This window comes from Prunus mume, linkage group LG7 (genome assembly GCF_029339155.1).
Source record: "Prunus mume cultivar Tortuosa linkage group LG7, ASM2933915v1, whole genome shotgun sequence".
NCBI lineage: Eukaryota > Viridiplantae > Streptophyta > Magnoliopsida > Rosales > Rosaceae > Prunus > Prunus mume.
In genome coordinates, this window is record NC_142704.1 from 9,459,397 (window position 1) to 9,485,672 (window position 26,276).

The 26,276-nt window shown below is 38.3% G+C and overlaps 5 protein-coding genes and 1 long non-coding RNA gene across 7 annotated transcripts; 2 read left to right on the forward strand and 4 right to left on the reverse strand.

Moving 5' to 3' along the window:
- The first annotated feature begins 17 nt into the window (after positions 1-17).
- Positions 18-1,995, forward strand: BZIP75 (basic leucine-zipper 75). Its single transcript, XM_008241838.2, has one exon. The coding sequence runs from the start codon at positions 1,262-1,264 to the stop codon at positions 1,790-1,792; it is 531 nt and encodes a 176-aa protein (XP_008240060.2). The 5' UTR covers positions 18-1,261; the 3' UTR covers positions 1,793-1,995.
- Positions 1,996-2,111: 116 nt separating this feature from the next.
- LOC103338619 (uncharacterized) lies at positions 2,112-5,332 on the reverse strand. Its single transcript, XM_008241837.2, has 5 exons — positions 5,117-5,332; positions 4,889-4,959; positions 2,685-2,785; positions 2,494-2,548; positions 2,112-2,402 (listed from the first exon to the last, which is right to left on the reverse strand). The coding sequence occupies exons 1-5, from the start codon at positions 5,222-5,224 to the stop codon at positions 2,267-2,269; spliced, it is 471 nt and encodes a 156-aa protein (XP_008240059.1). The 5' UTR covers positions 5,225-5,332; the 3' UTR covers positions 2,112-2,266.
- Positions 5,333-5,644: 312 nt separating this feature from the next.
- LOC103338618 (Pentatricopeptide repeat (PPR) superfamily protein) lies at positions 5,645-9,019 on the reverse strand. The gene has a single exon (XM_008241836.3). The coding sequence runs from the start codon at positions 8,760-8,762 to the stop codon at positions 5,823-5,825; it is 2,940 nt and encodes a 979-aa protein (XP_008240058.2). The 5' UTR covers positions 8,763-9,019; the 3' UTR covers positions 5,645-5,822.
- Positions 9,020-13,617: 4,598 nt separating this feature from the next.
- On the reverse strand, positions 13,618-14,941 carry LOC148915437 (uncharacterized). Its single transcript, XR_016121877.1, has 5 exons — positions 14,867-14,941; positions 14,566-14,661; positions 14,405-14,488; positions 13,915-14,003; positions 13,618-13,751 (listed from the first exon to the last, which is right to left on the reverse strand). It is a non-coding gene; the product is annotated as an uncharacterized LOC148915437 (long non-coding RNA).
- A 1,224-nt stretch (positions 14,942-16,165) lies between these two features.
- LOC148915438 (uncharacterized) lies at positions 16,166-17,101 on the forward strand. Its single transcript, XM_089041036.1, has one exon. The coding sequence runs from the start codon at positions 16,299-16,301 to the stop codon at positions 17,001-17,003; it is 705 nt and encodes a 234-aa protein (XP_088897162.1). The 5' UTR covers positions 16,166-16,298; the 3' UTR covers positions 17,004-17,101.
- Positions 17,102-17,919: 818 nt separating this feature from the next.
- On the reverse strand, positions 17,920-22,475 carry SPPA (signal peptide peptidase). 2 transcript variants are annotated; one of them, XR_016121876.1, is made up of 13 exons: positions 21,951-22,471; positions 21,672-21,855; positions 21,467-21,604; positions 21,045-21,215; positions 20,867-20,970; positions 20,368-20,435; positions 20,092-20,258; positions 19,900-19,969; positions 19,290-19,444; positions 18,967-19,072; positions 18,774-18,869; positions 18,539-18,682; positions 17,920-18,321 (listed from the first exon to the last, which is right to left on the reverse strand). XR_016121876.1 is itself a non-coding variant. In XM_008241835.2 (13 exons), the coding sequence occupies exons 1-13, from the start codon at positions 22,401-22,403 to the stop codon at positions 18,088-18,090; spliced, it is 2,082 nt and encodes a 693-aa protein (XP_008240057.2). In that variant the 5' UTR covers positions 22,404-22,475; the 3' UTR covers positions 17,920-18,087. The 2 variants fall into 2 exon arrangements, 1 of the variants encoding a protein (XP_008240057.2); XM_008241835.2 differs by having other exon boundaries at positions 18,782-18,869; positions 21,951-22,475.
- Positions 22,476-26,276: the final 3,801 nt, after the last annotated feature.

A 26,276-nucleotide genomic window follows, 5' to 3' on the forward strand; every position in this document is an offset into this window, starting at 1 on the left:
AAAAAGAAAAAGGAGAAAAAGAAGAAGAACAAGTTAGAAAGAACCCCCATCCGTTGAAATCAAATTATTGGGTAAAATTAGAATTCGAATGACTCTATGCTACTAAATTATAGGGATTTTATCCACTACATTCCTTGTATATTTTCTCAGGGGTGGCAATTTGGGAAAAAGAAAAGAAGCATTAAAACACAACAATTGGTGCTTGCTTATGCAGACTGAGCATTTTTTAATGATAGTCAATATATTGGATTAAATGTTCAACCACAAAATCAAATAAAATTTATGTTTCTTCTGTAACCAATTTAGCAAAAGTAAGCTGATGATGCCCATCATTTGTACCTTGTTTTTTTCTTTTTTCTGCCGGAAACGTTTGTTTGTGTCCTATTAATAACTTTCACGCATTTCTGCATCAAAACTCATGAAAGAAATATTTTACAACTTCCTTTGTCCTTAAACTAGGTTGCTTATTTTTGTACATAGAGATAGAGGCATAGCTTTGCATCCTTAAATGTCATGGAAAAGACATTTAATCACTTGGAATTCATTAAAGTAAATGTGTAAGCTTCTTAATCAAGATAATTTATTGGTATTTATCACCTACATTAATCCTAGAAGCAACCAAAAAAAGCTTAAGTAGGAGTTTAAGTCATATTTTCACTTTTGTATGATCCATCCATACAACAACACAAACAAACCTTGTAAACCTTTCGGTTGAAAGATCAATCTGTCCATTTCATGAGATCACTTGTCTTCATGAACTAGCCTTTCCCTGCATTTATAGCAAATCCTAATTTCTCTGTTAAGCACATTCTTGGCGAGACGTTCCGAGGAAGTAATGTAAAATATGCAAATTAATGTGATCATCCACTCTAAATTCTTTCATAATTCTGCACGCATCTCCTGAAATTAGCATCCCTCTCTTCAGGTCTTGCCTTGAGATGTTGATATGAATTCATGTGAAGACAAAGAAAAAAAAAAAAGTTAAACAACATTACAATACATGACAAGAAGCTAATGTGCTTGCGTCCTTGCGTCAATTAATCTCCCTAGTTAGCTAGAGCCATATCTCATAAACAAAACCGCAGTTCCTTCCAGTCAAATTTCTTAAAACTTGAATGCCAAGAAATGCGCGCGTGTGTGTATATATAGTTGCTACAAGCTCACTATAAATTCAGTATGGTACTTGTTCTCTAAAACACTAAAACCCCTTGTGAAATTTCTCTCTCTTCCCCTCCTAGTCACCTGAAAGTTCTTCACCTTGATGGAGCCAAATGAATCAAAGGGACTCCACTACTTAACTAGTCATTCTATCCCAACTCAATCCCATCCAAATCCAGTTCACAATATGGATTCCATATCACTTTGCCCCACTAGGTTCTTCCCCCTCTCTCACATCCATGATTTCTCACCAAACACCTCTTCTCTCAGCAATGAAACTGCCTTTGATGAAGCAGGGGAGCAAAGCATTAACTATGAAAGGAGGCTCAAGAGAATGATATCCAACAGAGAGTCTGCAAGAAGGTCACGGATGCGCAAGAAGAAGCAGATTGAAGAGCTGCAGTATCAGGTGGATCAGCTCCATGCTACGAATCGCCAGCTCTCGGAGAAGCTCATCCAACTGTTAGAGGGCAACCAGCAGATCCTCCAGGAGAATGCTCAATTGAAAGAGAGAGTTTCTTCCCTCCAAATCCTCCTTGCCGATCTCATAACACCTCTGAGGAATGTGGGAGATGTCACCACCACCAACACCAATGGCAATCGACTTAGAGCCGAAGATTCCAGTACCCCATGATTACATCTCTGCTATGAAACATGGAGGAACTTCATTCGGTACAGGGTTTCACTAGTATTGATGCATAAAATTTTCCCTTTTCTTTATATTAGGTAAATACAGTCAAAGATATATGAGTTTAACTGGTGCAATACAAATCTCCCAGTTGAGTTGTGGTAAGGCTGTATGCATGTAATATTGTGCTTTTTAGTTGTTCTGCGAAGCCATTTTATGCTTCAGCGATGGTGTATGTCATTATGTTATTTGCCAACGATTTGCATCTCAACTATGCGTTGCTCAATAAAATTAATACGGCAGGCATCTGATGCAAAGACATCAATTGCCATAAGAAACTCCTAATAGCTGAATTAGAGATTTCCAAAATCTTGGGTTCATGTAATTCAGTAATATGTTAGCACCCATCATCATTCAACACGTTTATTTGTGTACAAAATATGATATATGTAGGTCCTAGAAAATCGACAAAAACTATCATCAACTGTTCTTCTTTGCTAGGTGCTTCCCATTTGAGATGTTAGATGGGGACTCGGCTATAGTAGAAGTTGAACAGCTGTTGCTCTGTTCTTCAAAACCCTGCACTGGGTCTGCATATGATCGGGTACAAGGCCACCTAGACAATGAGGAACTCAACATGATTAGATTCTGAAAAATAAAAATCTACGATATTTCAGGCAAAAAAACACATGCTTCAATAATTGTACCTGCTTGACTTAATAATCTCATCCTGGATTGTCATATCTTCATCAAAGATGTTGCCTGCAAGAATGAAGTAATTTTAATTTTGAATAACTCTTTCACTTGCCTTCATCATCATTACAATTCAATAATAAAAAGCTGTGGTTTAAAATGTATTCCGCATCATAGATTTGAAAAAAAAAAAAATGCTGCACACCTCCATACAGATTCTTCTTTGAGAAGTATTTTGCAGTCAACCAACGACTGTAGTCAGCTTCATATTTCTTGAACTTTTCAATGTTGGCACTGTGAAGATCACTAACACAAACAAAGGACATAGTTTATCGCCCACCCTCTGGTTCAAATTTGTAATATAACATACAAGAGAAGTTAAGATGCATTATAAGCATGAAGGATAAAATCCTGGAGCAGCAGAAAACTTTCCACTAAGCTTGCAGCAAGAGAAAAACAGAATCCGAAGAAGGCACCAATAGGAGCAAACCAGTACTAATGATAACTGAATGTCTAGGGCAAGAGTGATCCAAAAGAAATTCTGTAATCTGACGATACATATTCTGTCAAAAATCTTATTACAAAGACTCACAATAAGATATTGTTAAAACAGCTCTCCCAGCTAGCCACTGGTTACAAAATAACCTGTTAATCCTAGCCCTTAAGATTACTTAATACTCACATGTCACATGATTTTAAATGACTAAGATCATAACTAGTAGATCAACAAGGCATCAGTAAGCCTTTTGGGCTTCCTGCATTGCAGACAGACCTAATTTGCGTAATGAAAACTCGTCACCAACCATGACCGATTTCATGCATTCACAACAACAAAAGCACCATGTAATGGGAATCTGAGCTATTAGATGTAATTCACATAAACTCTGCGTTCTCTTAAGAAAAAGGAAGAGAGGTAAATGATGTCATCTACATCAGCTAACTACACAGAGAGGTCCCTGGCATAGACCCAGACAAAGTTTGCAACAAAAGCATCACTGAGTCTAGAAGGAAGGGCATAGGTCAAAGACTTTCCAAATAAGCTTCTAATAAAGAGAAACTTTTTACCTTTGATAGTTTTAAGATGTTATGAATTATATACAATCCTCTACTTATTACCATTGGGGGAGTAAGACAAGGTGTCTGACCTCTCCAACTGCAGCAAAACAAAACTGCATAAGCTGAGAGACCAAGGCTGCTGACAATATCAGTCAGTCGGAATGAAACCAGTTGCTTTGAGTAGGGTGAACCCAGTCAGCATGTGTCTGCTTTGGAGGTCAGAGGATACTATTACTGGGGTATGATTATGTAAACCAAGGAACCTCCTCAGTCTTATTTAAGAGGAGTATCATATCATAGTACTTTCTTTCCATGAAGTGGTTAATTATGTTGACTAAGACTTCAGATGGCTAAACATCCACCACCATGGACTGCTACATTACTGAAGTTGCAATTAGGCTGACTTACATTCATCTAGAAAACTTTGTTCTGGTATACATGGTAGATAAAGATTACCATTTCTGTTTGTGTGAGTGCAGATACAAAGGAGAGAGGAAGGCTTAGAAGTGTAAGTGTAAGGCCCGGAAATTCAAATGCCAAATATGGAAAGCAGTAACTCATGAAAATCAAATAAACATATTCAGGAAAGCTCTAAAACATGTGAGCATACTGAAGGGCAGAAGATGGGACATTTTGAGAAGAGTTTCACAACTGAATTTTAAAAAAATATGAAACAACTTGAATTATTCTGTCCATGTACAAGTAACTAAATTCAATCAGAGAATGTATGTCAAAATGATGCAAACACGGTTTTCTGAAGAAGTATCCACATAAGATAGTTCCATCTCTCATAAATATTTAGGTCACAATTATCCGTAACTAAAACATGGTTTATATTCTCTCTGCAGAGTTTACGCTGGTCCTTTACAATCTATTCAATTTTTGGGAAGTTTATTCTAGCTCAATTTCAAAATTCAGGACTCTGCAAAAATTGGCAAAGGAGTGAAATTTAATGAACCCAACTGCTTTAATTAATTCCCTCTTTATTTGTTTTACCTGGAAAACCAACTCATAGACACTTAGCCAAAAAAGTATGTGAAGAAGCAAAAGTTAGTATGTCAAGAAATGCTTTCCTTTCGATTTTATTGCTACGTGACTATCAAAAACCAAACTTACGAGTAGGCCAAAGCAATAAAATACACACATCTGTAAGCAAAATCTCATCTTGCTCACTAAAGTTTTAGTTATTGGGAAAATTATATTCCAAATACTATAGAGAGAAGAAAGAACAAGGGAAAATACTCATAATATGCGAATTAATGGCATGGTAATTGCAAATACATTTCTCAAAACAATGAACATAACAGGAAGGGGAATTACTCGCAAAAAGAAAAGAAAGGAAAGAAGACTCACTCAAAATATGCAGAAATATCAGGCTTTTTCTCGTCGACATTGAGAACCCCATTGTTGACCCCAGCATCAACCTTGCACATATTTTAAAAAAAAAAAATTGATGAAATGAAAGAACCCATAAGAAATCAATATTACACCGACCATGCAACATGCGCATACATATATAAATATATATATGTGTGTGTGTACACATCTATATATGTAGAGAGAGAGAGAGAGTGATAGAACCTGTGGATTTGGAGGAGAGTGAGGGATGGGTTCAGTGGCGGAGTTGTCGGAGCTGGAAGCAAAAGACGGTGAGGCTGGAGGAGACGACGGAGACGGCACACTCGCCATTCCACAATTTTGCTGCAAACAACTAACAACCTGTAAACCACTCTCCAGACTCCAAAGCAAGTGAAAAATCGAGGCTTCAAAAGTCTGCTGCTTGCTTCCATCTGTGCAGTCTTTTTTTAGTTTTTATTTCAGCGAGGGATGGTTATTGTGGACCCGAGGTCAGGTGGGGTCCACCGACAACAAATAATCTAATCCTATACATGTGGAAATTTAGAATTGTATCTTTCTTTCAAGAAATTTGTACGATTTCGTTAGTGGTGTGGTGTAGCCAAATGTTAAAAAAAATCTTTCGAAATTTGTACGATTCATTAGGTCTTGTCCTCTCCAAAATGTGCTTTGAAGAGGAAGTCAAAATTGATAATTTTTGTAACAATGGGAGTTAGAGATTGAAATGCAAAATTATAGATCTAATGAATAATATTTCAAGCAATTATTGTCGAAAGGAGTTTTGACCCCTCAACTTTGACTTCCACTAATGAATAATGTGATTATTATTACAAATAAAAATCATTTTGGTTATCTCTTACATTACGTGATGTACAAACGAATGAAAGTATCTGTCTGCAGCTCTGAAAACTTGCTTGGTTTTTTTTTTTATTTACCAATAATCTCCACAAGAACAAAGGCCATGCTTGAAATGATGGAAGCGCTTATTGTCTCTCACAACTATCTCTCTTTCAACAACCTTGGATATCAACTTAGCAGCATTGTGACAATCTACACAAATGCGCAGGTTTTTGCAGATTCTCAATGTTGCACCTTTACTCATCTTCAACAATCCAAATGAAATGGCAAGCTTCTCACTGTGCCCCCTCAATATTTCAATCTTCTCCTCCTCTTCTTCCAGTTCATGAAGCACAGAGCCTGTGTTGGGTCTATATCCAAATTTACTTATCTTTTCCTCTAATCTGCTCCACATCTTCTTAATCTCTCCCGACTCTGGCAGGGAAGTGTCACCAGCAACAAAGCTATAAATTTGCCCTCCAACTTCAATCCAACTGTGCCCGGCGTCTTTCTGAAGGCCCATCTCCTTCATCCTTCGCCGCACCCGTCTCACATCATCCCATTTCCCTGATGCAGCATATAAGTTTGACAGTAGCACATAACTCTCTGCCTTTTCAGGCTCTAATTCTATTAACTTTTCGGAAATTTTCTGCCCCATATCCAAGTTATTGTGAAGCCTACAGGAACTAAGCAATGCGCTCCACATTCTGGTATCCGGCTCCTCAGGCATCTCATGTATGAAGTTTAAAGCTGCCTCCAATTGGCCAGCCCGACCAAGCATGTCCACCACACATGCGTAATGCTCTAATTTTGGATCAATTCCATACAAGCTCTGCATCTGGTTGAAATATTTTAGCCCTTCCTTAACCAACCCAGCATGGCTACACGCAGTTAGAACTCCAATAAACGTAAAGCCATCAGGCTTCTGCCCCAAACTTACCATTTTTCCAAATAGCTCTAAAGCCTTGCTTCCATGTCCATGAACTCCATATCCTGCAATTATAACATTCCATGATGGCACATCTTTCTTAACTAACCAATCAAAGACCCTATGAGATTCTTCTATGCAGCCACTTTTTGCATACATATCTATGAGAGAACAACCAACAAACAGGTCTTCTGTGAGGCGAGCTTTCAAAGCAAAACAATGTAATTCTTTTCCCAATCGCAAAGAAGCAAGTTGAGAGCATGCCTCAAACACGCTCATTGTGGCAATTTCACAAGGTAGGGTTTCACCAGACAGCATTTGGCGAAAGAGATCTAGGGCTTCATCAGGAAGTCCACTCTGAGTGTAACCAGTGATCATTGCATTCCAAGACACTCTACTTTTAGCTTCCATCCTATCAAATAATACTCTTGCAGATGATAATTTACCACACTGGATGTAAAACGATAGTAATGAAATACCAATGAATGAGTCCATTTCTAACCCATCACGTAGCACAAATCCATGAATCTGTCTGCCATGTTGAAGAAGTTTCAGGTGGGCACAAGCTAAAAGGAGGCTCCCAATGCTAAACCAGTCAGGATCCAAGCCTGAATATTTCATTTGAAGGTACAAATCTAAAGCCTTTTTTGGATCTCCGTTTTGGGCATAACCACCAATAATTGCATTCCAGGAGCTCACTGTCTTCGTCTCTATGCCATGAAAGACCTGCTCAGCCAAAGTAAGTGACCCGCATTTTGCGTAGGCTGCAACAAATGCATTGGCGACCAGTTCATCATATAGAAACCCACGTCTGAATGAGTAACCATGAAGTTCTTTCAAGCTCAAAAGTTCTGACTCCTCTAAACAAGCTGATAACACATTCAGTACGGTAACCTCATTGACCTTCACTTTCTCCTCTTCCATCTGCATTTTTCGGAAAAGATCTAATGTGCCACAAACATCTCCTTCTCTAGAGTAGCCTCCTATGATGGAATTCCAAGAAACCACATTTTTCTTATCATTCTTATCAAACAAGACTCGAGCTTCAGCCAAGTACCCACATTTGGAGTACATGTCCATCAAGGCATTATTCACCATCAATTCCTGGTTCAGCCCCAATTTCACGGCCACACCATGAATCACCACCCCCATATTTACTTCTCCTTTCCCAGCACACAACGGCAATATAGTCACCAATGTTGCAACATCCGGTACCAAACTTTCCTCACCCTCCAAAATCTTCCTCAACAAACTGTAACACTCTTGAGAAAACCCATTCTCCGAGTACCCATATATCATTGAATTCCAGGAAACCAAGTTCCTTTCAGGCATTAAATCAAACACCCTAACCGCGTCTTCAATTGACCCGCATTTGCCATACATTGCAATCAATGCATTACCCACAAAGACATCAGACATCAATCCCATCTTCACAGCCATCCCATGGATTACCTGCCCCAAACCCACGTCCAAAAGCCCTCCACATGCCTTAATAAGACAAGGGAACGTAAAATTATCGGGTTTAAATACCGTGACGCTAATCAACTCAATAAACACATCAATTGCATTGCGATAAAGCTCGTTTCTTGCATAACCACTAACAAGTGCATTCCACTGAAACAAGTTCTTCCTCTGCAACCCATCAAAAACCAAGCGAGAATCTGAAGGAGAACCGCACACGGAATACATAGTAATGATGCGGGTATTGAGAACAAAGTCATTGCTGAACTGGGTTGAAGCCGAGACCAAGTCGTGGACTCTGCGTCCGGTTTCGACGTCTTTGTGGCGGCCACAGGCCTGCAACAGGGCACCCATTGCGTCTTTCTTTTGTTGTAAACTGGATATGGCATTGCGAGAGTCTGCTTGAAGAAGGGTCAGAGCCTCAGAGAGGTTTCCAGAGTCGCAGAGATTGTTGATCTCTTGGAGCAAATTGGGTTGGGAAAGTGAGTTGTGAGGTGAAGTGAGAGGTTCTCTTTCGTGGGTTTGAGTGGCACAGAAAGAAAGTGAGGCTTTTGGTTTTGGAGTGAAGATTGAGTAAAGGGAATGTTTGGTGTTCGGTGTGGGCAGGGGATGGCATGAGAGTGGTGGTGCCACAAAAGCCATCATTGAGATGAGATGCCTGTAGAGACTCAGGCTCTTTGGTGTATTTGAAGATTGGAACTGGTCTCTGGTGTTGGTCTGTTTTGGCAGTTACTGGACGATGACAAGACTATGAAGACTAATTTGTAGGATTACATTTGTACAAATGAATGAAAGTATCTGTCTGCAGCTCTGAAAACTTGTTGATTTTTTTTATTTATTTACCAATAATCTCCACAAGAACAAAGGCCATGTTTGAAATGATGGAAAAGCTTATTGTCTCTCACAACTCTCTCTCTTTCAACAACCTTGGATATCAACATAGCAGCATTGTGACAATCTACTCTCAAAGTTGCACCTTTACTCACCTTCAACAATATAAATGAAATTGCAAGCTTCTCACTGTGCCCCCTCAATATTTCAATCTTCTCCTCCTCCTCTTCCAGTTCATGAAGCACAGAGCCTGTGTTGGGTCTATATCCAAATTTACTTTTCTTTTCCTCTAATCTGCTCCACATCTTCTTGCTAAGACTCACAATAAGATATTGTTAAAACAGCCCTAGCATCCCAGCTAGCCACTGGTTACAAAATAGCCTGTTAATCCTAGCCCTTGAGATTACTTAATACTCACATGTCACACGATTTTAAATAACTAAGATCATAACTAGTAGATCAACAAGCCTTTTGGGCGCTCCTGCATCACAGACAGACCTACAGACCTAATTTGCGTCATGAAAACTCGTCACCAACCATGACCAATTTCATGCATTTACAACAACAAAAGCACCATGTAATGGGAATGTGAGCTAGATGTAATTCACATATAGTCTGCGTTTTCTTAAGAAAAATGAAGATAGGTAAATGATGTCATCTACATCAGCTACCAGACAATTAAACCCTAATTAAAAGCATCCAAAACCCTTAAAACATCTATAGTCATCAAAACATCCATAGTCATCAAAAACATCTATATCACTAATACATACTACATACCAATAGTCTTCATTACTTAAAAAACATTATAAAAAAACATAAAACACTACTTAGCATTTCTAATAAGCAAATAGTTTTAAGCTTCTTTTTTTTTTCACTCATAATTGGTGCTTCTCTCTCCCCTTCCACACTCCTTCCACAGCTCTCAATTACTACTTCCTTTTCCAATGTCTGCTGGCTCATATCCACCTTCTTTCGCCGCATATCCTGGCTCTGCCCTTTTACCCTTTTCTGGTTCTTTCTACAAAAGTCAAAAATAGAACTTTAGAACTCATTTACTAGATGGTCAAGTCCCTCTCAGAAACAGAGACCCCAAGATGGCACTAAGTGTATTTCAACAACAACAAAAACTCATTTACTAGATGGTTGTAACGCTCACCTCATACAAGTTCCTTACTTCCTTCATTTTGAGGCCCACACGGTCGGCCATTTTCTCAACTTTCTTCAGCTCTTCACCCTAGAGTAAATTAATCTCATAGACCACGTTGGTGCATGTTGGCCACTTGCCCTCATCCCTCAGCTTCACAACTGCTTCCATGTCCGACGACTCCCGGATGTAAACATCAGTTATCTCTTTGAGGTCTTCTTCAACCTTTTTCAAAGTATAGTTATAATGATTCTCTAACTTCTTATCAACGTAATTGCCAAGCTTACGAATCATGGACTCTCCACATCTGACTATCCTTGTTGATCTCCATATATGTGGAGATGGAGAAACACAAACAAACAACAATGTGTTAGAAAAGAACAAAAATATAATTATAAAAATAATAGAAGAAATAATAAAGAAACCTTTGTTTGGTTAGAGGGAAGCAGAGCAAAGCTATTGGTTTGGTTTCTGGAAGCAGAGAATCATGAGGTCTTTATACACAAATGGAGGCACCTTGTCACTCTCATTGTGATAAATGAATTAGATAGCATTTTAGGTGTGCTTTGCAGGGAGGAGAGCAGAGAAAATCAGACTTTCAATTATGAAATTTGAATTGGGTTATGCATCTAACTTGTAGTCTATCTCAATTTGCCAAAACTGAGTATGAGTTTGGGTTTATGAGCCTTTTTGCAGGTGGGTTGCAGAGGTTATTTGCAGTGAAGTTGACTTGCAGAGAAGAGAAGAAAAGGGAGCTGGGTGAAAAGCGAAAAAGTCGAAACAACCTCAAACCTCAGTTTCGTTTTGTGAGACAAGTTCAGTTTATACTAGGGGTAGTTTTGGTTTTTCATGCGTCAGCTTTTAAAGTAATTTTAAATTTTAAGCCTATAAAGTCCAACAAATGCGGCCCAATGAAAAGGACTGGACCTCAAAGCATAAAACAACGACGAGATTTTTTTAACGTGTTCTTAGGAAAACCCAATTCAATATAAAATGCTTCCACAATTTGTATACTTTAGATCTGATCCTAAATTCCTAATTTGGTTGTCTCCAAGGCTTAATTTTGTGATTAATCACTAATTTTAGGACATTAAATTTTGGAAATAATTCAAAGAGACATTGATATATATAGTAGTCAGTAGCCCTTTGTATTATTATAACTACATTTTCAACAAACAAATAGCTGCATGATGTTTGGGAAGTTCTACTCATTTGTTTTATGGGTGAAAAAAGACAGAAAGGAAATTCATAACATTCTTTTCCTCCCTCATCAATCACTTATATGCATGACTTCAAAACCAACGATTGCTGCCCAAAGTTGAACTTTTTATAAACATTCATTAAGTTAGGGACCTTTTTAATTTTATAAACGATCATTAAGTTGCTATTCTACATACCTCTTCACCAAACAAATGTGGACATAGGATCAAAACTCCATACATCATATCATGGCCATCACAAGCCGGTGGTCCGGTGTCCCTTGCCTTTGGCAAATATGGTGGATGACCTTATGTGGGCACTTCTGATGGTATTATTCTCAAATATGAAGGAAAATGAGCTAATGCTAGTTTTGTAGATTTTGGACAAGACTATCAAATCTAGTTATAGTGGACTGATCAATTTCATCATCATTAATTGTCTTTGTTTACTAGTTAGTGATAGTGATCAAGTTGTCCTAGTTTAAACTAGTCATTTCTTTCTAGTTCGCCTTTGTTTTACTGATCCTGATCCTCTTTTTTTTTTTTTACTGGTAGACTATTTACCAATACCAAAAACAACAATTGATACCTTTTAACTATTTGCCAATACTAGTACTCGAAAACAGGCTCGACTTGCCCAATAATATAAAAAAGCTCAAAAGCAGGCCCCAAACGGAAACAAGTCTAAAAGTCAGCCCAATAACATGAAACAAGCCCAAGTAAGCCCAATAATTCGAACACATGCCTCGAAGTTGGCCCACAAATGTCAAAACGGGGCCAGTTGAGGACCCAAAAACATGAAAATGGCTTTCTAAAATGAGCCCCAGTAGTCAGCCCAATAACATGAAAAATAGGCCCGACATTTGGTTTACCATTAAATTAATTCGATGTCATATGACTATTGTGTATAAATCTACTTAGTAATATCAAGTTGTCATGGGTATTCGAACCTAAGACTAATGATCTCCAAGTCAAGGTTCTTTTCTATTTAATGGACTTTATATTGATAGATCGGGACAATAAAATGTCGGGATATATTGATAACATGTCAATATGTTTTGTTATATATGGACGTGAGATTGGCAATGCCATTGACACCATTTCGAGTCACATCCCATGCTTATTTCTCATGTGCTTGTCAATTTTGTTGATTTACTAATTGTGGACAGAAGAACATAAGTTTTTGAAGTTTTTGTTTAGGAAAACATAATCAAACCATAATCCTAATTATTAATATATTTTTCGGCAGGGATAATACATTTTGTAATGACAACAATTATTAACACATAGAAGAGTTGCTGCGTACTAGTTTGGTTCTAAATATGTGCCTTTGATTTTGGTAGAACTTGCAGGAACACTTAAATTATACATACCAATAAAATTCACATGTGCAGATCATACATAGAGTGCCCCAGCAACTTCTTCAACTTGAGTGATGGATGAATTGCCGTATTGATCCAAAAGAATAATCTCATCAAGCACAGAGCCATCTAAGTCGATGAGAAGTGCAATTGGCACAATTAGCTTGCCCCTATGATTTATCCGTCTAGTGATTCTAGTTTCGCGGTTCACCGCCACCCAAAGTCTCCTGATAATTTCTGTCTGATGCGTTAGCCTTTGGCCCGGTGAGCCAAAACTTTTGGATCCTATTGCCTGCGTATTCAGAAACCGGGACAAACGAGCCATCCATACTAACTGCAGTCCCAAATGCCAAAGAAGGCCCTCTTAACAAGACTCTCAATTTTTTTGTCTCGGGATCGAACATTGTCAACCTTCCCGTTGCATCATGCCGAGCATTTGCCTCATGGATTTCTCTACAATGCAAGATGCATACAACACTTAGTTTGATATAACAAGGCCGTACAAATTTATTTTTAGGTCTTGTTATAGGAATTCTTTCCTATTGTGACTCTTAGCGCTTTGTACATCCTTATACATATTTTGGAATATTGATGTGTACCTTTGCTCATAGACGGAACTGGCATCTGTGAAATAAGCTATGCCGGTTATGGGGTCGAAATCCAAACCGTTGAGGAATTGGAATGGCATTCCCTCTGCACTGGTGTTGGCAAGTTTGGTTGCCAAGCTTCTAAGCCATCTTTTGTCTCTGTTAAAACTTGTGTCTTGTTTTTGTTTGATTCCAATAAAAAACTTAACTATCTAACGCCTTTCACCTTAATATTACACAAATAGGGGGCGAAAAAGATCGGGGTTGACATCATGAAGGACTCCTTGTTCTTCCTATTAATTTAGCAAGGGTAAAAGGAGGCTGAAAAGCGAAAAAGTCGAAACAACCTCAGCCCGCAGTTTCTTTTTGTGAGAGTTCAGTTTATAATAGGGGTAGTTTTGGTTTATCGTGTGTTAGCTTTCAAAGTTGTTTTACATTTGGGCCTGTAAAGTCCAACAATTAGTCAGCCATGACTGCAACAAAGTACCGGGCGAAGCAAACAAATTTACCTGCAATTTTAAGGCACAAATAAGGAAACGAGCACCAGTAAAGCTGATAACAACCAACTCTTTTTCTTGTGTGCGCGTGCGTGGAAGAAAGGGAGAGAGCAAAAATCTTGAATTAGTTGGAGTAATGGGAGGGAAACAGAATAACCTTGGATACGAATCTTACATTTGTTGTTAGAAGAGGCACTACAACAAACTCTCAACGTTAAGTTTTACGAAGGAGCACGGATCAGGAACGTCGAAGTTGTTTAACACCTGAAAATACATGAAAATAGACAATTATGGTAATTATGATATAATATGCCTCCCCACGTTTCATTAAATAAAAGAAATCCAACCAGAGAGTGCCAATATAAATTGACTAGTGTGCATATTTTGAATTATATATCTTTCTGCGGTCCAGTTTTCCTAAGCCTAGAAGAGCCTTTGATGGAGAGGAACTTTCTATGGAGCTTAACAATAGTTTTCACCTGATTTTTATACTTGTGGATGAGGAAGGATTTCAAGATTGGGATTTCGAGAAATTAGATTGCATGAAAAACAGTCAAGTACATTTTTTCCCTCGTGAATGGTAATGCTGGAATGGCAAAATTTATAGGGCAGCATTTAATCTGTAGCTATAATCTTAGCACAAAATCAAGTGATGATACACAAACCTCAGGGTGCACAATGCCAAAAGTTCCAATGTGCTTCCCTTTATAGATGATGCTTGCTTGCCTACCCGGAAGAAACTCGGGCTCCTTCAGTAAATGTAAACAGAGAGTGAATGATTCATACAAACCTCCAAAGAAAAATGCAAATGAAAGACTATACTCACATCCGAAGTTTGTATGAAGTACCCAGTATGGTCACCGATAGGAACAAAAGCAGCACCAATCGCTTCCATAACTCTGTCCACCAAGCCATGAATCAACTGCATATCGGAAACCAAGTAATAGGCAATTATTTATCTTTGTTTAACATAGAGCTATCCAACATCCCAGTTTAGTAAATTATGAAAAAATACATATCTTTATACCATTTAAGCAAAAAAATTCATCAAAATTGTCACTAGGTTCTGAAATAGGTGACCAAACTGTGTATACCCCAAACTGTGTATACCAGGTTTTGTATCGTACCTCGAACCCAGAGCTAGCACCACAGAAAAGAGCTGCTAGTTGGCGTTGATTTCTCGCACCAACATCTTTCCTCTCCATCCAATAGATTGCTATGACTCCATCCCAACTTCGAAAATGCTGTCAACCTAATGTAAAGTGAGAAGCAAATTGCATAAAAGTAAGCTCTATAACATAAAGGAATGCACCATTAATAATGGGGGGTAAAAACAAAACAATTCTGCCAAAATAAACTTAATGTCACTCATAGAGACAAAGCTTTAGTAATAAATGAATGAAAAAACAAATTTATCATACCTGGTGAGGGGCCCCCTTCTTCAGTTTCAAATTCCCAAAATACAGATGGATCTACTCTCCTAGCAACATGCATGCCGCAGGCTATTATTGCTGGTCTCACAACTCCCTTCACCACACTTCCAAGCTCTATCTTTGCAGATCTACATCACCGTCGCTGGTAGGATATTTGAATTTAGAGACCAAGCCTATCTAGCACGGCGGGCATCACATGGCTAATTACCAATAACCACGACCCAACAACCACGATCACCTTGCCATCTACGAAACGTATGATCAAATCATCAAGACCATTATTATATTCACAGTCTTGCTCGTCCTTGCAAATGACGCATTCTTACGCCTGAACGGTGAGACCAAATAAAGAAAAATAAGCACTCATATATCTCAGATTCTAGTTTGACCTACCCAACTTATCAACATTACTGCTTAGCAATTTAGGTAAACCAAAGAAAAAGGAAAGGAAAGATTTTTGCATAACATACAGTCCAAGAATCAGGTTAGGAAACTAAGCCAATGCCTAGCTGGATCCGTGGTCCTCCTCTCCCTCCATACACAAGGCAGAGAGCAGAGAGCATCGGGCAGCCGTACTTGGACGAGGAGGAGGAGAGAGAAGATCTTGTCCATGGCAAAAAAGGCTGTTGAGAGGTACCAACTTGACCTAATGATCGCCTCTTACACGACGCCGTCTCCGATATTTATGCTTTGTGCCTCAAGTCTGACATTCAGAGCTTGAAAAATCATAGGATTACTAGTGAGGATGAGCTTGAGTGCTTGGAGATAACCAGGGCGGCGGTTTTTTCCCTCACATCGACTCCTCTTACGATCGAGCCACTCTGCTCTGCGAGAGCATTGCTAAAAAGGTTTTTCCACTAGGAGGAGGAGTAGAATCGGAGGAGGTCGACGATGATTATGCGTACAGAGTCAGAAGCGGTTGTGGAAGGGGGTTTTGGTGCCATTGAATAAAGCCTTAGCCACCTTGGCTTATACCGGTTGAAACAAATGGGGTTATGATCCGGGTTTCAAGCCAGAGCCCTATGCGGTTGAGACTTATTTGGAGGAAGTCGTCAAAGCCGACAAGTCCAAGATTAAGGCCGGTGCTCTGCTTCCAAATGAGAGCATAGGCTATCTTAAGAGAAGGATGGATAATGAAGATGACGACGTGCATGATCTAATGGCTGCAGCTGATCTTCAGTGGAAGACCATGGTGGAGGACATCTACTTAAAGCAAGGCAAGTTTAAAAAGTGTTTGATTGTATGTGATGTCGGGTCCAACAACGAAGTGTCGATGGGTTTGGGGCTTCTGCTGTCTCAACTGAGTGAAGAACCATGGAATGGAAAGGTGATCACCTACAATAAGAACCCTCGGCTGGTTTCCATACAAGGCGATGATCTTAAGTCCAAGCACGAGTTTATGACAACAAAACTAGGCCCGTGGGATGTTGAGGTTAATTTTGAAAAGGTGTTTGATTTGATCCTGAAAGTGGCTGTGGATGAGAATTTGAAGCCGGAGCAGATGATCGAGAGGGTGTATGTGTTCACTCCCTCTAGGGGGACCTATAATAGATGGGAGACTAGTGATTTTAAGGCAATGCAGAGAAAGTTTAAGGAGAAGGGATATGGGGATGTGGTGCCACATATTGTGTATTGGAATATCAGAGCACACATGTCTGTGCTGGGGATGCCTAATACACAACCAAGCTTAGGCTTCACCATGTTGAGTGGCTTTGTCAACAACAATTTGCTCAAGTTCTTCCTGGACAATGGTGGGAATTTTGGCCCCAAACATGCCATGGAAGCTGCCATTTCTGGCCAAGACTATCAGAATCTAGTTATAGTGGACTGATCAATTTCATCATCATGTGATGAAATTGTTTACTTGTCTTAGTTTAATTGTTTCCTATATGGATGATTGATTGAGTAGTTACTTACTAGTTAGTGAAAGTTGATCAAGTTGTTCTAGTTTAAACTGATAATTTCTTTCTACTTTGGCAAGGCCATGTTGCTGTAATATTAATTCCTTTAAGGTTCAGCTAACTATTTACCAATTACAAAACATCCAATTGACAACTTTAAGATCCAACAAACTATTCTATGTCTCGTCATTTTATCATTCGCTGGTCATTGGCCATTCCTGTAAGAAGGGCTTCACACTCAATCCTAGTGGAACACAAACTCATGTGCAAAAGTAGAAATCATAATCAAACTCTGCTAGTAAATTATAAAGGTGTAAAACATATTAAACAAGAGTTGTAGCAATCCTACAAGTTGTATCATAATAATACAATATATGAACTTGCTGTAAAGCTTAGCTAACAAAACCAATCCATGTGTGTTTCACAAGACAATTCTCACCTTAATCTTTCACATAAAAAATTGTAATTTGCTTATGACATTGTACATAATTAAACATAGGACTGTATGTATGTCTGCAGTGACATGCATAAGCAAATGTTGAGCATGATGCAACTGGAAAACTGTTGAAATTTGATCCACAAACAAAAGCAGTAACAGTGTTGAAATTATAGTCTTATGTTCAGTTGTGTATACTTTTCTTGGTATACAGGCAGTCCTTTTATATTTTACACCTGAACATAAGACTATAATACAATTACCCCAGCACCAATCTAATATGGGCCTTCAACTTCAATATTGAACAGCATTTTGATGACAGTTACAAGGTAGGACGAACCCGAAACTCACTCATTCTAGCGAAGCCAATCAACAACATTCTTATTTCTTTAATGCAGAGTAAACTTGTATGTATAAATGCGTTATAACTTTTATGTATAATAATGATCAGTAAATACAATATACTACATTTTTCTTTTCTTTTCTTTTTTCTTTTGAATCTTCTATGGCTACAACACTCGAGTATGCATACAAACTTAGCCGTCCCATGAAAAAAAAAGGGATAGCTAACAACATGGTTAGAGGGAACTGAGGTAATCTTTCAGCAAAGAGAAGATGGGGTTAGCCTGAGAAGCTCCTTCCAGCCTTTGAAACATGATTCCCTCCATCCGGGTTTGAACTCCTCCATCACCAAATGTCAAGTCCTGCAGCAATTCCTTCATTGTTCTGTCTACTCCAACCAAACTGCTCCCTATGCCACTTAAAATTTCTGGCAGTGTAGGGGACGGTCTTGCAAGCTCCACAAGTGTAACCTTGCAAAATTAGAGAACAACTTACAGAGACAGAGTAACGGGTATACACGAACATATTACATTTTGCAAAGACATAAATAATATGTATGAGAAGGTCAAGCACACTCAAATAAAGTAGTTTTTAACAAATATGGAGTTAACTTGCACTGCATAAATTAGTAACACTAATTTATATTCATAACCCATGAAATAAGAAGAGATTTTCTTATAACCATACCTGTCTGTCTTGGGGTATATTTGCCTTGAGTTTTGCTATTGCGACGGCCCGAGAAAGTCCACCAATAGCATCAACTAAACCCCGTGAAGCTGCATCCTTACCAGCCCAAACTCTCCCTTGTGCAACCTCCTCCATTTTATCTACCTGGCACCGCAAATAAATAGGGCATCTTTAGATTTCAAGGTAACAGGAGTGAAAAGGAAGCAACTGAAACCAAAACGAAGGTTGAATTGACCAGCATACAGTCATTGATCTGGAAAAAGCTGCCTTGTCTCGAAATTGCTTATATGCATTCTGTGCAGATTTAGCAAAGAGTTCAGCTTCTTCTGGTCTGTATTAGGATCGAAAAGGAAAAGTTGAAACTTTTTCCATTTGTACGAATATAGGAGGTTATTACATACACCTAAGAGTGCAACAAATTTGTTTACCTGAAAGATCGTTGTTCAGCTGCAAGAAGCTCCGCATATTTTCCCCTTGATATGATTTCCTTGTTGAAGCCAATCTTCTCATACAGTTTTCCCAAGTTAAACTTCCCTACAAACAAAGATTCAACTTTACAACAGCTAACATAATCCAAATTTCTTTCTGCATACCAACAAAAGGATTATAAACTTTTTAAACTGCAAATAGATAGATAAAAAAAGATCCCACAATTATAACAAATATTTGCTGGGCATTTAGATTTGTGGCAGTCTATGTGCTTTTAACCAACATGAATATACTTTATAACATTATGTACAACCAAATTCACCTGTCACAACCCCAATGGAACCAGTTAAGGTTAGATTTTCTGCAACAATGGTGTCTGCTGCCATTGCCATATAGTATCCTCCACTTGCTGCCACATCAGACATTGATGCAATGACAGGTTTTGATGCAGCCAAAAGTCTGATTTCCCTCCACATTCTGCACACCATAAACACATCAGGGTAACTAGTTAATTGTGTGCACACATAAACGTACAAGCACATATTTTCTTCTGTACAAGAGTACTTGCCAACATATCAACTTTTACGGGGACAAATTCCAACATCTTAGAGTTTTATGCAGCTAAATCAACAATAACTTCAACACCTCATGTACCCAAACATGTCACATGGAAGGCTTCAGTTTACTGATATCATATTAACAGGAGATCTATCTTCTACATCAAGCTCATTCATTATAAGCATACTAAATATTCAGATAAGCGGAAGAAAGAATCCCTAACTCTGGCACCCAGATCTAAATCATGTGTACGAAAACTTCCCTACTCATTTAGATGCTCGGAACGTTACCCCACTTATTACATAATGCATATTCCTAGTTGTGATAATGGATTTGTTGCACACAAAACTCAGCTAATATATACTAGCACTTACAAATCAGAAGCAAGGGCATCACCTCCAGGGCTGTCAATTCGGATGATAGCGGCCTTATACTTTTTTGATTCTGGAATGGGTAAAAGAGTATCACATGACAGAGGTACAAAAATTAAAACAGAAAAACATATGCAAATAACCAGTTCTGAAAGTTTCACATAAGAAAATGAACTTATTTAAGACATACAATACCTCTCACACTACGAATCTTCTCAATGAACTGTTCCCCAATAATACCCGAACCAGGAAGACTAAAAGAGCCCCGTACACGACTAATGCTGCCTGAGGCTCTAATTATGGCTATCTTGTCTTTGCCGCCTGATAAGCCAACAGTCGATTGTCGAACCTTAGAGTATTTCCTGTCGTAATAATGAAAAAGAGGGAGGATGGGATAGTTATACACGCATACAGAGAAAATTGGACATCACATCCTAATAAATGAATGCCACCTATAAGAAAGTTGACTACCTGTAATCAACCATAGGAAGAACTTTTTCTTTTTGTACTCCAAGTCTTTCCTTCAACAGTGAAATAACCTGCAAGGGATACATATTATTTAAAAAGTTACCAGCAAACTATCATAATGATGAATAATGTTTTACAGACACAAATCGCTCCCCATATGGATGACTTTCATATCAAAATGGGGTCAACAAAATAATTAGGATTAACACATCACAAGATATTACACTGTGAGAGCAATACGGTATGTATCTTTTCATATCATAAATAAATAAGACTAGGTAGTTACCATGCCCTAGAACTTCAAAATACTAAGACAAACTTGAACATGGATGGAAATTGAAATTTAGAAAAAGAAAACTCTCTCAACTTTCTTTAAATATAAGTTTAAAATCTGGATCTGAAACACATTGAAACAGCGTTCTTACTCTCCAAGCATCTAAATTCTCTTTCTTAACATGCATCAAACACTAACCCAAAGCAAATAGGAACCAGAATTCCATACCTCATCATCATAGTGTATGTTTGTGATCCAGCCCTCTTCTTTAAATTTTTCTACTTGGTACACTCCTTCACTAATAAAATTCTCGATGTCTTCTCTTTTCTTTCCTGTAGAAAATTTTCAGAAGTTCATAAGTTCTTTAAAGACTTGAAGAAAGGTCAAATCTCAAATCTCAAAGCACCTCTTGTAGAAGAAATTACATCCAGCCAATTCCCGTATATATTATCAAGCAGTGCAGTCAGCATCTCACAATTTTCTTCAGACATGGTTTTGCGTGCAAGTTGATCGCCGGCACTTTTGTATTTACCAATCCTTTCCACTTGTGGCTCAATTCCAACGTTTTCAAGAACACCTGAAAGAAAATACGAATGCCACGCAACATTAGCTAATGAATGACTTGCGCCATAAGTACAGCACAGGTAAGGCTAAACAGGAAAAGGTAACAAGTATCTCTAACTTACAAGCATCTATGACACCAAAAATCTGTATGATCAAATCATCAAGACCATTATTATATTCACAGTTGCAGCAGTGTTGGTATGTTACTCGTCAAAAGAGAATTCTTGCAAATATAAATTACGGATTTCAGGGAAAGGAACTGACCTCTTACGAATGAGGCCTGAACGGTGAGACCAAATAAAGAAAAATAAGCACTTGGAGGGGCATATATCTCTTGGCATGCAGAAGCAAGGTAATACTCTTTCTCTCCACAAGCAGGTACATAGGCCAAAATGAATTTTCCTGCAAGAGTGAAGAAATCAGGTACAGATATAAGACATAACATAATCAAAATTTTGAAAATATTTACCTGATTTCTTGAAATCCAATATATGCCTTCGAATTTCTTCGACTTTCCCCCAACCACAATTCAAGCTCTCAATTTGGAGATAGACACCAGAAATTCGAGGATCATACGCTGCTTTCACCAAGTTCTCACAAATTTGAGGTAGCGATAGTCCACTGGAGAATCGACTCTTTAGCTGATCAGATACCTGAACCAATAATAAAATAAATAAACCAAAAAAGAAAAAGCTCCAATCCCAAATTGCCAAACACACTCACAAAGTAGAAATGTGAAAAAGAAAACCTGGCCTCGCAATTTGATGGTCAAGACGCTGCCTTTTTTGACGCGCTCCCAAGGGAGGGCAATGAGCATACGAAGCTTGACGACGAAGCTCTTCCAAGAGCTCATCTTTTGAAACTGAAACTCGCCAGTGGGATAGTCCTTGTCTGCTATGCCTGTATTGACACTCTCACTGTTAACCTTACCCTGAGGCCCAGACTTGCCATCGATTTGCTTCAATTCTTCTTCTTTGGTCTCGGATGATGAAGAAGACGACGAGTCGAAGGCGCGAGCCGAGAGGCTTCGCAGAGAAAGAGGAGGAGAGAATGAAGAGCGGAGGCATTGGGGGCGGAGACCTGAGAGAGAGAAGGGAGTGAGGAGAGGCTTGGAAACAGGAGTCAAAACGGCGGCATTTAGGACACGGCGGTGGATTGGGGTGAGATGGTGAGAAGTGTGAAGCAGAATGAGCTTCGACATTCCTCGCTCTGTTCGTAAAGCCTCTCTCTTCCAGGGAACACAACAGACAGGAACGTTGTAAATTGTAAGTACAAGGCAAGGAGAAGAGGAAGAGGTGGATGACAAAGGTCATATTTTATCCACGTCACCACTTTTGCCCTGTCGACGACGTGTCATATCCACGGGCGCTTTTATTTATATCTTTTCTCTTTCTGTTATTTTTATACATCCGTTGATTGAGAAAATTGTAAGAACTACCACGTATCAAAAAATATTTGATTATTTTTTAAAGAATTTTGTAGCTTTTGAAAAAACAAATAAAGAGAGCGGTTGCTTGATATTTCAGAGTTGCTAAGTTTAATCTAGTTGTCTTTGAAATCAGTGGCAGCAGCTCTTTGTTATCACATACCCTACGAAAATAAATAAAACCATGAACTTTAGGCCCAAAAAAATATTGAAATTTAGGCAAGAAGGGTGTGAAGGCCCAGAGTCCTATGATTTTGGGCCTGGTGATGAAACACTCTTTGTTCACTATTTTAGATTCTGTTAAAAGAAGCAGCAAATCATTTGTGCAAACAAAGATTCTTCCCCTTTTTTTTTTTTTATTATTATTTTTATTAATGATGAAAAGTTTAGGGGGAGGGAGGCTATCATATCCAGAGTCAGGACATACCAAGATCTTTTGAGGACTTACGGAAGAGGTCTTAACTCCATTTTTAATTTTTACATATTACTCATCAAGAGAGATTATCGACAGCGAAACTCGAACTTAAATATTGATAGCGAAAATTGCAATCCTTACCAACTCAACTAGGCTCAACCAACCTAGTTGGCCTTTTCCAATTTTTTCACATCCAATTGAATGAACATATGGATTCAAACTATATATATATTTTTATAATAAAATAATATTTGTTACCAGGCAGGACGAACTCGAAAACTCTAGCACATTCTAGCTAGTTACTCAACAATTATATTAATTTCTTGAATATATTACATATATATATATATATTATCCTTACATTAAAAGAGACACAATTCAGCTAAACCCGTTGCTACCTACCTCTACCTACAAAATAATAATACTTAGCAGATGAAGAACATCAAAACATCTATATAATTTAATCTGCTGTTTCCAAAGCCATTCTTCTGATCAACCTGCCTGAAGCTAGTCAAGTAAGCCTTAGCATTTCTTGGCATGAGTCAATAAAGCCTTGTCTTTCTTCTCTTCCTTTCGCCTTCCAGCTCTAGGTTGCTGCTTCTCCTTTGGTTTCTTCTTGGCCGTTTTGTCAACAGCCAAGCCATGACCTCTGGATCTCTCTCCTCCATGGTGGTGATGGCTTGGGCCAGAGGAAGCATCAGAAACCATAGAATCATCACTGTGGTCATCCTTATGACCATCATTTTCTCCATCATCTTCACTGTTTTCATGGGTCATGCCAGTGCCATCTTCATTTTCCCCATCTATGCAGGAGCCAATGTACATTGTCCACCCTGATTCACTGCTGTGACATTCTTCTGCACCTCCAAAGACTTTGGAAGACTCCATATGATATTACTAGACTGAAAGAACAAGGGAAGCTGGTGAGAATATTAATAAAGAAGCAGGGGATATTAACACAAGTATAGGATAATTCTTAAATAGGAAAAGAGAGAAGCTAAATCACCGCTCAAACAAACAAGAAAACAAATGTAGCTATCTCTCACATTACATTTGAAAGCTACACCACAAAACAAAACCCTCAAATCTGTGTCTTTAATAGGCTAAGTAAGAAGGAAGCTGCAATAACTCTCAGTACCACACCCCCTGGAAATCTAAATATACCCATTAATTCTCTGACCTTTTCTGCTGAGCAGAGAGACCGCTAGAAGCTGTCAATGAAGGTGAAACCCATCAAGCAAAACAAAAAGCCTCCTCCATACATACCAAAGGTTTCTTGAATTTGAAAGGACATGGTTGGTTGGTTGTTCGTTCACTGGGTCATTGGGTTTCATAAGATCAATCAATCATCTTTATTTCTCTCTGCATATGTCATTATTAAGAGAAAGGAAGGTATGGATGCCTTAAATGCAAAAGACAGACCGGGACTTCAAGACTTGAGGACGAAAGAGAGTAGGCTACAAAAACAAAAACAAAAACAACTAGAGAGAAAGAGAAAGAGAACGAATGAATGAATGAATTATTATAAGATAAGTAAGACCACCCCTGTCTGTCTTTGAATAGGACACAATAGGACCTATTCACTACTTCATTTAGCTTTCACATATTTACCTGTAAAATGCAAACCACCCAACCCAACGGGAGTTTAGGGTTTTCTTTTTCTAGATAGTATATAAGAGTTGAGAATGAGAATGAGAATGAGATAGATAGGAAGTTGTCAAATATAGGTGTCTGCCGCTGCTTTTGATGATGTGCATGTGTGTCTCCTCCTCAAATCAAGGTTATGTTATGTCTGTCGTGTTATTGGGGAAGGAAGAACACGGGTCCTATTACAAACTCAATTATTTGTTTCTATATCCCTTCCTTTCCCTTCCCTTCCCTACAACAGGAAGGATAAGGAAGGACACTGCCCTCTCTGCTTTCCCTTATCACAAACAATATGCAATCCAGCTTGCTTTGCTTTGCTACCTAGACCTAGACCTAGTCATATAATAATATTAATATTTATGCACGTTGATGTTGATGTTGCTTGGTTGCCGTAAAGATTGAATTTCGTATCAGCTGGATCAGAAAAAAAGCTTTAGTGAAAAACCATCTATCTAATATCTATCCATCTACATGTCTCATTTATTGCTCTGCTGCTTCCTTCTTCCTGCCTTTTCAAGGTGAAGTTTGGATTGGAGGGTTGAAAATTATAGTGATCAATCAGACATATATCCTCCCTCCATACGTTACTTCTGTAAGAACTTTTTTGAAATGACATTTGTTAGAATCAGCTTTTCAAAATCTAAACGTGCTTCTCTAGTCAACCAGACATTTTACCCTGTACATCGATTATCATTTCAAATTATGATTTTTTAGGGCTTAACTTAAGATCTGAATTTGTAATTTACTCACTTTATGGCTAAAATAAAAGAAGAGAGAATTTGACAACTCGTGTGGTGGACCATCCATGATTGGTAAGGGCAAGAACAAAACGAACTTGAGAGTTAAAATCCAGGTGGTTTGGGCACACCTTGCCCCCAACGCTTTTGAGCATGATTTTTGGTTGTTTCCCGGTGGCCGATAGAGAAAGAGACAAGGGTGAGCCCCATGTGTTATTCTTGCTGGTAGTTCTTTTTGACGTGATCGCATCCCGATTTGCTTCTCTCCTTGTCTTCCACGTGACTACTGTTGAGGCTGTGGTTTCTGCAATGGGACAATTTCGTCAAACATGGACCAGATCATCTGACTGATTCTCTTGTTTACTTACTTTTTTCTTTCACATTTGTATTTTCTAGGCTTAACTCTTGATTTGCCGTACATAACTTTTGATTTGCCCTCTATTTTTTTTTTTTGAAAGTTAAAGATATTTTAGAGAGAGAGAGACAGAGAGAGAGTATATATCAATTTTTTAAAGTTTTTTAATTTATTTTTCAGTATTGATATTCCGTATTTTTAATAACAAAACCCAAAAAAATTCAAAAGTATGAAATGACAATTTATGACCTCCTATTATGCAATATGCAAATATAGACTGCAAATATAGTTAGGATGATGGTTATGATGTCAGGGAACTAGATATGCAAGATTGGTGAAAACTAATATATGAGATGAGGGAGCTTCACCATATGGCTTACAAACTACTAATGACTTGGTCTATACAATCATAGGAAAAAGAATCCAGATAAACTATGGAGCATGGTTTATTCATTCTAATCAACTTTTTATTTTCAAACTTTTCATTAACGAAA